General features: G+C 30.6%; 1 protein-coding gene across 1 annotated transcript in view; it reads left to right on the top strand.

Annotated features, from left to right (window-relative positions):
- The window catches only part of LOC145188831 (uncharacterized), a 42,184-nt gene that overhangs the window by 19,511 nt on the left and 10,413 nt on the right, over window positions 1-12,260 (top strand). Inside the window, exons 12-15 of the mRNA XM_090089125.1 lie at window positions 8,822-8,930; window positions 10,643-11,125; window positions 11,451-11,939; window positions 12,109-12,154. Coding sequence (XP_089945251.1) covers window positions 8,822-8,930; window positions 10,643-11,125; window positions 11,451-11,939; window positions 12,109-12,154 — 1,127 coding nt within the window. The remainder of the gene's footprint in view (window positions 1-8,821; window positions 8,931-10,642; window positions 11,126-11,450; window positions 11,940-12,108; window positions 12,155-12,260) is intronic.

The following is a 12,260-nucleotide window of genomic DNA, read 5'->3' as shown; positions in this document are numbered from 1 at the left end:
CGGTGAGGTAGGGTTTAATGTGTAGCGCAGATGCGATATGAGCATGGCAGGGACGTGATACTTTTCAATAACATTTATTAACACATATGGTAATAATAGTGGTAACATTGCCTTAATCGAAATGCATGAAAAAATGATCATATTTACCACTGGTTTTTCTTCTTATGAATATATATTCTTATAATATTAATTTAAAAAAATAATAATACATCAATACAGGTAATGACGCATATTTAAAGTCACTCAAATAATTTTTTCTTGCCACCTCTTCTCATAAGATTCTCTTTAAAATCTCCAAACATTCTTCTTTAAAATTCTCTTTAAAATCTTCAAAAATTCTTTTCTAATAAGATTCTCTCTACAGGGAGAAATACTCGAAATCTCTTCTATAAAATTCTCTCATAAGAAGAATTTCTAAAAATCTCCTAAAACTCTTTCCTAAAATCCAGAAACAAAAACTTCTTCATAAACTCTTTTTTAATAGATCCTCAAAAACTCTCTCTAAAAACCTCTCCAAAAAAAACTCTTTTTTTCTCAACCGTTCCTTTTCAATCTGTCTGCAGAGGTTTTTTGAATTCTCGTATAGACAATAGATTTCTTTTTCTTCAGGTTCATTTAGTACTTTTGTATCTACTTCTGAGTCATGGTTCTTTCGATTGGTCTTTGTCTCAGAATGACTACAGAACTTTTGAGAATTCTGCTAATTAAATTCATACCATTATGTTTCTAGTTGTATTTGCGAAAACAGTTTTAAACTGTAATGGTGGGACTTTATTTTTCATTTAATTGAACGTGTATCCAGCAAGTGTTTTGGTTCACTCGCTCTTTTCTTCGATCAAATATTATATACTGAGTCGGGTAAAAACTTAAAGATGATGCTTACAATTTTATCATTATCCTTCCTCATATTAATGTGATACAAAGTTTATAGTTTTTAGTACTTGATGTGTTGTGAAAACGTATTTGGAAGGCGATGAATTTCTAAATACAATTTTAAGTAAATAAGGAAAGTGTTGATTTTCCAAATACTATTTTCTGTGGTCACTTAACTAAAGTTACAATTACTGCATTGACAACTGGTTTGATGTGTTAGGGGCTATTAACATTGGAGTTGGTTTTAATTAAGAGAAGGAAGTGCAAAATGATCCCTTGAGTAATAATTCTCAAATGCATTTAAAACGTCACTATTTTTGCCATCTGGCAAGATGTCATAAAACGAATTTGTTAGGGTTAAAGCAGCAATTTAGGTTAACACCACTTAAGTTCAATGCCTAGAGTTAATGCAGCTATATGTTTTACACGTCTTACCTAAGGTAAGTGTACTCCTTCTGCAACTATATACTATTCAGAATATTCTTATGCATTTTTATGTTATTTAAAATATTATCTAAGCAAATATATGTTCTTTATAATATTCTTTATGCAACTTTATGTTCTTTACAATAATGGTAGGCTAAATATTTACTCACGCCACTAAACTCTGTACTAAAATCAGAGCTATTCTGTGCGGGTTTGGTTCGAACATTTTTAATTATTTGGCATTTACGGTTCTGGTTCAAAAGTGCAGGTTTGTTGCAGAAAGAAATTTTTGCTGAAAGTAAACTTCTTTTGCTAAGAGACCTAACTGATTAAATAAAAAAGAAAGAAATGTTTAATGTTTTATAGAAGTAAAAATTTAAAAATCAAGAAGCTAAGCTGCTGCAGTATTATTTACTGCTCCATCATTCAAAACTTAACATCAAATTTATATTAAATTACAATGGGAATAAATCTAAGCTTTAGAATTTTAGTTTAAGATTCGCTTTCTCAAGATTTTCAAGATTGAAAGTGTGTTTCTTGAAATATGTGGGTTCAAGTTCAGTTTATTCTTAAGGATTTTCTGACTTTCCACCTGATAGTCTTGTACTAAAAAGTTTTGAGCGCTACAGCCAGGCTTCAGAATTTCGGGTCGGAGTAATTAGCTAATTTAGGTGCATAAATGAAGTTTAAGCTTTTTACTGCGATCGTTCAACTGTTTTAAGAAACTGTGACAGTTTTGGTACTAAAGAATTCATAAATGAGCAAATTATCAAAAAGCATGCAAAACAATTATAACATCAAAATATATTTAGCCGATGAATGGAAATCAAAGAGTGACGCACAGGGAACTTCTTAAAACAACTGCTGCTAAGAGTTTTTCGCAAAACCATCAAGTAAACGTTTTGATGAAAGTTTTTTTGATAAACATGTTTACTTAAAAAAACGGGATCGTATTTTTAATGGTATGTGAAATCGCAGACGAAAGCATGCTTTATATTCAATCTAATATTTTTCCAGAACCACTTCACAAAAAAAATGTCCATTTTGTTAAACCATTACACAATGCTACGAAGTCTGTCTACTACGGTCTAATATAAGGTTTCTATAATTAATTTTTTTAGCTTTAATTCTATTGTTGCTATTTGCTGTATTAACTATGCTTATTTTACTTTCTGAATACTCTTACAGCGCTTAAAAAAGTTAATAGCTTCTAACCATAAATCGATTATTTATAAAATATCTTTTTTAGTTCTTCAATGCAAAGTTAATTTGAAGGTGATGTGAATTAAAAGTATGCCTATAACTGATGAGCTATTTATCAAAAAAACAGCTTGATTTTAAAAATATATAAGTTCATCTAATATCTTGTTAGCTCAATTTAACTGAGATTTCGTAATGGAATGCTCTCATTAAACTCTTTTAGCATTAGTAATCGCAGCAGCACTTTTAAAGAGCAGGTGTTTTTTTAGAATAGATTTTATCAATTTACTTAAAAAATAAATAAAATAGGGCAATCAAAAAAAAAAGCAATATTGTTGTTGAATGGCTTACAGTAAAATACACAATACCAAAGCCCAGGTTATAGTAAGTCTTCTACTTTTTAAAAATCAAAAAGTTTCATTTGTTTTTAAGCAAATCTCTTGGGAGTAAAAAAATATAAACTATATGTGCTTTAGCATCCAAAGGCTTATTGCATAAATTATATTGATTCCGGGGAAAATTACCATCTGGGAAATATTGCCACACAAATAAAAAATAACGTAGATACATTCACAGAAAACTAGCACCGCAGTATTAACTTCTATCTACATAAAATAAGAATTCTCAAGCAGAAAGCGCAACATTGCTTTTGACAGTTAATAGTTACAAAGTTTTTTATTTCCGATAAAAAATTTCTTTACCGCTTTATATTATAGGGTTATCCAATATGTTCATGCTGCTGAAAAATCCAGAAAACTACATATTGCCATTTTACAAATTTAACACGAAAACATATTTAGTCCAGCTAATCAATTATATTTCTATTCATTAATTCCCATTTATTAAGGATGCCGTCCATTCCCCACCATACATTTAACAACACCATACACACAGAACAAAATTTTGCATGAGTGTTGATCTTGCATACGCACAGTGAAGCTTACTCATTTTTTTCATTCTTTTTTTTTTGTTGCTTTATGTTAATTTAAAGGCATCATTTTTCATTTCTGATTACAATTAGAGATAAAAATGGCCAATTGTTAAGCAGTTAGGTAATGCCTAGCAAGCAAAGAAGAAGCAACAGCAACCCTCTGATTTTTGTTGTTAGACTCTGTTGGTGAGGGACCCAAACACCTAGCTTCTGGACCTTTCCCATGGATTCAAGATAGTTGAACATTCCGCCGAGTTGTTCAGCAAGCTCTTGAGTTGTTTAGCGATTTTCTTCTTGGAGAAGAGCTTCCAATCTTTCCTCATCAAATTCCACAGAGCACCCAGACCGAGAAGAGTCGCTTGGCTCAAATTAATAATTCTAGAATCAATCGAGCTATTTTTTAATTTAAGAAGCCTTCTCTGTGAACGGAATTGTTGTTTCTGGCGGCTTGAAAAGTATTGGCATTAGTTGGATTGCGATTATACTCAAAAAGGTGTGTGAGATGTTGGTTTTTCTCAACTTGGAGTTCCATAAATCTGAATCTAAAAAAGAAGTTTTTAAAATGCAGAAATATCAGGGCTCCGAAAGATATGAAAGAACAAAAGATGTCACACCACCTATTGCAACGTTTTTTCATTTTTTTATAGAAATAAAAGAATGGTACGAATTTGTTGAAAAACCCAACTGTTGAAAAAGTTGTTAATACATAAGAAATAGCAAAGAAGCCATTAGCTGTTCTTGAGTAAATTGATATCTTTTTAAAACTTTTTGAAGTAGTTATTAAAAACGCTGCTTATTACGCAACACGTAACAGCACTTTTCAACAACAAAGATTCAACATTGTTTCAGCGACCTACATTGTATTTTTAAAATCGTTTTTATAAAGATAAAAGCAAAAAGTGTGTGTGTGTATATATATATTAGGGATATGACTTTTTTGCAACCTACTAGGCCTGTATCGTAATTCAATGAACTTTTATGTAAAAAGAACGAATAGATGTTTCATTTTGACATATTTTGAAAAAAGGTCACCCCAAAACCAAAAAATCGAATTTTCAATAGGTACACTTTTGTACAGTAAATGAATATTAAAGGCTGAAGATGTTGTAAGAGTCATACTCCTGTTGTTATTTTATTTATTTATGCAACATGTACTGTGATATAACAAAAAACATTATGTGATATATAATTATACATGTATTACAAAATTAACAGTATCAAAGCGTCTAGTACAACAATATACATAACTGTCTGTGTCTATAGGCCTACTGTGTTTAGTACAGGGGTCACATGATGCTCACGTCTCATAAAGAGTCTAGCGCTTATTACTTAGAATGAATCGAAGTTGCAGTTTGTCTTTCTTTCTGCAGGAAGCATACAGGTCTTGCATCACCTTGATTGCACGTTCAGCTATCTGATTACTTCGTGGTATGTCGATGACGGATGGCTCTTTCTTCCAGTGATTTTTGAATGACTGCAATGCCTTTTTGTAAGGCTTCAATACATCAGATAAATTCTTGAAGTCATTGTCATTGTACTTTTGACTACTAAACCAATGTTCTGCCCACTCATATGAAATGAACCTGCAAACCTTCTCCAAATTCTTTCTCGCTTCAGGCATAAGAATGAACGCCAGAGTGGCGAGAATGGCTCTTGAGTTCCATCTGGCATTGCTCATATTAGGAATGTTCTGAAAGTGAATCAGAGGGAAGTTTCTTTGTTCTTCATAGAACCTAAACGCTCTTGTTAAATGGTACAAAAACTTCATATCGTCTCTCCACCCTGATTTATCAAGAATTTCTACAGTTCCATTCACAAACTTATCCTTCAGTTCATCATACTTATTCAACAGTTCAGACACAAATGGGTATTCAATGTTTGGAGATTTGGTATCACCCCCAAGTTCTTCGTCCATCACCAGACGGAGAATCCTGTCTAGTACGTGATGCTGACAACCGATAAATTGTGGTATTGTGACACCCTTTAATTTAAACATACGTTGCAACTTCACAACAACTCCATTTCTCTTCCCAGTATTGACGTTTGTTGTATCAGTAATGATCATCTTAATTGAATTCCACAAATTGTATTCATCAATAAGTTTGGCAATTTTTTCAGCAACAGTTTCAGCTTTGCCATCTTTTAAACGCAGTGCATCAAGTTTCACGTCAGTTCTTTCATTCTGAAGTACAACTACCTGATATTCCTTATCATCTATTCGTTTGCCGTCAAAGTGTAAGGACCACTGTTCCATTTTAAGTTGTTATATCATTTCTTTTTTTAATTTACCTGCCTCTTTGAATGTGGACTTGTAAATTGCTGATTGACTTGGAGTTGGAATATCAATACCTTGTTGTGATAATACATTGCATATTTTAGCAGCTTTCTTTGTGGAAACTCCACTTGATGTAACCATACTTACAGCAAATTTACTTTTGTAGTGCTTTCTAGTTTTTTTCTGAGTGTCCTCATCATCGTCTTTATCACCGTCGTCGTCTTCATCATCTTCACTCTTACTTTTGCAGTTTTCAGATTCAGTACCACTGTCTGTGGTAGACAGGACTTGTGATGTGGAAGGTATTGCTGTTCCAGACTGGACTTTCCTTCTCTTGGAAGGGTGAATGGTTTCTTTACTTGCCACTTGTCCTGTTGAGTACCCCACCTGTCCTTTACTTTCTTTTTGTAGGTGGTATAGACGTTTATCTTCCGAGGATAACCACTGGCCATTCACTTTCGTGATGTCAAATAATGCATTGAGAACATCATATTTTCCACGCTTGACACATTCATCATAGACCTTCAGCACCTTCATAAGCTTTACTCTTATCACTTGATCAGACACATGTGGAAAATTCAGTTTATTGTCCCACAATTTTGTAATTTCCTTAGAAATTTGGTCTATTCGTTCTTTTCTTCCTTTAACATATGCTCCGAGAAACTGGTATCTTCCTACGATCTTCAATTGAAGTGGTATTCTGGATTTTTCATCGAGTGAATGTTCTTCTACAGCCACGCTTCCTCTTCTTCTGTGTGACTCTTGAAATCTCACCAAATTTTTAGTCCAAGTCTTCTTGTTCTTTGTTACTGTGGTATGACTTTTCTTGTGAGACATCATATAATATTGTTACGACTTTACGGATAGCTGAGCGTAAATATCCGTTTAATAAAGTCGTTTAATTAATAAAATACTTTAACTGTATAGTAATCCAATTATAGTTCGATAATCCAGTCAATGTTGATAACAGCTCGATAATCCAGTCCGTATCCTAACGATAATGCTACAACTACTTATACTTCGTACACTTACAGCGTCTTTAGTTCGCTACAGTAGTTCCTTATTAGCTCAGTTACACGCAGAGTACTTCATAGAACTATTCACATTATCAACACTGAGCTCACATTAGCAACACTGAGAATTAAGCTGAGAATTAAGCTTAAGATTAAAACATCGGTCAAAAATGAATGTATAAAAATGGTAAATCAAATTTTTATTTTGGGGGTGACCTTTTTTTGTTGCAGAAAGCTATTTGGGCCTTTTTTCATGATTTTAGGTAAAAGTTCATCGATTTATGATACAGGAAACATTTTATTTGAAAAAAAATTAAAAAGTCATATCCCTAATATATATATATATATATATATATATATATATATATATATATATATATATATATATATATATATATATATATATATATATATATATATACAGTGTGCGTCAGTTAATTGAGAACATATTTTTAATTTTTTATAAATGATAAAAAGTCAAATAGAAAATACTTTTAATCAAAATCAATTATATAAATAATGTAAGATAACTTATTGTTTAATAATTTCATTAAATGAAATCCCCCTCTACTTCAATAACAGCTTCGATTCGAGACCTAAACCAACTGCAAGCGCGCTTTTGATGGCCCTCATCTATGTTGTCCATTACTCGGAAAATGGATTCTTTCAGAGAATCTTTGGTGTTGTGGGGATGTTTATTAACATCTCTCTCAACGACGCCCCACACATAATGATCCTAAGGATTCAGGTCTGGAGAGTTTGCACCAGCTCATAAGGCTCAAAACACTCAGGAATGATTGGCCCGCCAAACATTCCTGAGTGTTTTGAGTCTTATGAACTCACCTTTAAAAAATTTTTAGTACTTTACATTTGCAGATATTAGTTTCCCAAAAAAAACTTTAACTCTGGCCTTATTAGAAGACGATTAATTATTGCAATGTTAGCTTATTTTATTAATAATTAGGCCTCCAAAGACGTGCAAGTCACGAAACTGTTTTTTTTAAATCGTGAGCCACCAAATGAAAATTACACTTTGTTGCATTTTTTTTTTTTTTTTTTTTTTTTCTTCAATTGCATGTCATTTCGCTCTTTAAATCATTGCGGGTAACATACCCTTAATCAGTTAGCGCTGCGAAGTACATTGATCTATGAGTCCCAGAACGTTTTTCCTGTCCTATAAAATATTCTGTTTTTGACCAGATGCCACATGATGGTACCAACTCTGACATTCTTTTTCATTTTACTTTATTGTATATTTAATGCGCATTTAGACAGAATAAAACTTACACTTCGTGGCATTTTTTTTTTTTCCTTAAGTTTGTCTTTAAACGCTTTTAATGATTTCAAGGTCACATGCCCATATGGGCTAAAGAAATATGTACCTTTAGCTGTTAGAGCCAGTAAGGGCTGCCAAGTACAATACTCCACAAGCCCTAAAACATATTTTCAGCCCTATGAAGTAGTCTGTTTTTGACCAGGTACCACATATGGTACCACCCCTGACTTGCTCTATAAGGAAAATACCGACTGATTAATATTATATACATATTTATTTTATGTAATTGTGTTTTTAATGCGCATTTAGTTTTGTATCATACTTTGTAATGTGTTTTTTGGGCAGTTTGTTTATGTTTAATTTGTAATTTAAAAACAAAGTTATAGGCTGAAAATCTTTAGTATGAAATGTTTTTGCCTTTTAAGGTTTATCTAAAGAAAAATATAAATAATTTTGTTGCGTTTGAACTCAGAGGAGTGGCAATCTCTCCATTTAAGAGGGAATCTCTCCTTTCAAAAGTGTGTTGCAATCAAATCACTTTTTTAAAAAGATTTCTATCACAAATTTAAATCACTATTTTAAGTGATTTAAATTTGTGATAGAAACCTTTTTAGAAAGAAATTGTTTAAATTTCTCTGTGAATATTTGTCAGCGTCATTTCATAAAAGACCTTTATACGAAAATAGTAGAACTCCGAAACAAATAATAACAATTTAATGATGGTTTTTTTGTCAAGGAAACAGAAGTTTAGGTTGTTTGCGCTCGTTATTCAAAGCTACATTTGATTGATATGAATAATAATTGACACAGGGTAGTAATCAAAACAGTTTATTATTTTGCTTACCGAAGTAATGCAACCATTATCTTTAAGTTTCATTTTATTTTTACAGGTTGAAAGACTACTTGTGCTATATTTATTTCTTGAAGGAACATGTGGTAAGTGATTGCTGATAAACTGATTGCTAAGGAATTGATTACTGATGATACATGAAACAAAACTATTTTGAATCAATAAAAAATTTCAAAGATAAGTCTTTTGTTTAAAAAGAGAGTTTTTATTTAACTTTCTGCTAAGTAATCCAAACAATAAACTTTTGAATATTTATATAAAGCATCTACTACCATCACAAGTATTTAACACCGGTATTTTTGTGCTGAAAAATGTCTGGCAAAATTAGTATTTCGGTTTCTGTATTAGCAATATTGATTGCAGCGATTTGGACCTTTGATATAAATAAGGTGTTTGCTAATTTTCTTTAACTGCAAAACGGTGCATCAAATACTGTTAATAGCGAGATACATGCATGCATACATACATACATACATACATACATACATACATACATACATACATACATACATACATACATACATACATACATACATACATACATACATACATACATACATACATACATACATACATACATACATACATACATACATACATACATACATACATACATACATACATACATACATACATACATACATACATACATACATACATACATACATACATACATACATACATACATACATACATACATACATACATACATACATACATACATACATACATACATACATACATACATACATACATACATACATACATACATACATACATACATACATACATACATACATACATACATACATACATACATACATACATACATACATACATACATACATACATACATACATACATACATACATACATACATACATACATACATACATACATACATACATACATACATACATACATACATACATACATACATACATACATACATACATACATACATACATACATACATACATACATACATACATACATACATACATACATACATACATACATACATACATACATACATACATACATACATACATACATACATACATACATACATACATACATACATACATACATACATACATACATACATACATACATACATACATACATACATACATACATACATACATACATACATACATACATACATACATACATACATACATACATACATACATACATACATACATACATACATACATACATACATACATACATACATACATACATACATACATACATACATACATACATACATACATACATACATACATACATACATACATACATACATACATACATACATACATACATACATACATACATACATACATACATACATACATACATACATACATACATACATACATACATACTGGTAAATACTGTTAATAGCGAGACCGAGGTGCCTGTTTCTTATGGCATTTTTGATTGCTGTAAAATGTTTTCAATTCTTTTAAAGTAATATTTATGTATGATCTGAATATATCAGATACTTGAGCATTAACTGAATATACTATCGATATTTGAGCATTTAATGAAATTATTATCAATATGATAGCATTAATAGAATGTACTTTGGCATTAGCATAATACATAATTGATATTGTAATTCAAATTTTTTTCCAATAAAACAAAATTTATAATAAATAATAAAATCTTACTAATCTAAAGTAATACTTAAATTTAATTTAAAACTTCGCTGATAATTTTTTGTTTTTTTTGTTTTTTTTGTTTTTGAAATATGATAAAGAATCCTATAATATTTTTTGTATAATAGATTCCTTCACCATAAGAGAAGAAATAGGTTTAACTCGCAACCAATTAATATCAATACTCACCAAAATTCCTAAAGAATACCAGTTATCATTTGAGTTTAAACCTACACAATATATTCAAGAATGGACTTGCGTCATCCATTTGAGCATCAGTGGGAACTTAGAAATATATGGAGATAGAACTCCTGCAGTTTATGTAGGACCAGACGCAAGTGTACAAGTTTGTTCCGCAATAAGCGGAGTGATTAATAAATGTTACTACTACGGGCAATTTCCATTAGGGAAATGGACAAAAATAACAGTGACACAAACTGCTATTGATAAGAAATATGTATTCGCAGTTGAAGTAAATGATACAGTAGCTCACACAGAGGATAATTTAAAAGCACAAGATTTTGAAAATGTAAAACTATATATGGGAGCTTCGTGGAGGTCTGTTCAACCTGGATATGTTCGAAATTTGGTAATCACAAACGCACTTACAGGTTAAAATTCTTGTTTTACTTGTTTTACAGGTTAAAATTCTTGCTATGCTTTTATCATTATGCTCAAAATAGTTAAATTGAAGAAATATTACTATTAAGACAACTATGTTATATACAAATTATTTAATTAAACTTTATTTTATCTAAAATAAAATAAGTTACTTAAATAATTTGTATATAAAAAAAACTTATTATCAGATTCCTTTGGTTGTTTATTTTCTTAGAAAATAAATAAGCAAAGGAATTAAATAATTACTATTACTATTAAAGAATATAGTACAGGAGATGTGACTATTGAACTAGCTTTGCGAGCTTATTTTCTTAGATTCTTTTGCTTTAACGGAAGATACACCATTAATAGAAAACCAATTAGTTGCAGTACTTTACAAACTTCCTAAAGAATACCAGCTTTCATTTGAGCTTAAACTTACACAATATGGGTCTAATGAATTGAATAGTATACTTCTTTTAACAATTGGTGGAAATGGGACCGTTTATGGCGATAGAACCCCTGCAGTTTTTATCTCATCAGAAGGTTATTTACAGTTTTGTTTTGGAATAAATGGAAGTGTTACTGCACAGATAAATCACACGAACAAGCTTTCGTTAAATGATTGGACAAATATTAAGGTAACACAAATTGTCTTTGAAAGTAAAATTAAATTCATGATTGAGGTTGCAAAAACAGTCATATACTCGGTTGAAAATTTGGACCCACGAGTGTTCTATGACGTCAAAGTATATTTGGGAAATCCATGGGTTACAATACAACCAGGATATGTTCGAAACTTGATCATTAGAAATGCAGCTTCAAGTAAATTTATTAGTAGTTTGTTTGATATATTCAATTTTTATAAATAAATAATTTAAATAAAATTAATGGTTACTTTTTCGAGCAAAGAAATATTGAATCAGTTATCATAAATTATCACGAATATAGTTTTTATCATAAAAAGTATAATACTATTTTAAATTTTGTCTAGAAACTAATTGCAGTTTAATACCACATCTATCCAGTGAAATGAAAAAGTATGCTTACTTATATTCAAAATCAATAGCTTTGCAAATTTTAATTGCTTTTAAATGCATGTTGATATATATATATATATATATATATATATATATATATATATAT

Source organism: Hydra viridissima, unplaced genomic scaffold (assembly GCF_058129835.1).
Source record: "Hydra viridissima isolate aposymbiotic clone 2 unplaced genomic scaffold, HvirCarnegie_v1 scaffold_5, whole genome shotgun sequence".
In the NCBI taxonomy this organism is placed as follows: Eukaryota; Metazoa; Cnidaria; class Hydrozoa; order Anthoathecata; family Hydridae; genus Hydra; species Hydra viridissima.
The sequence above is the reverse complement of the archived record's forward strand: the minus strand, read 5'-3'. Positions and strand labels throughout refer to the sequence as shown.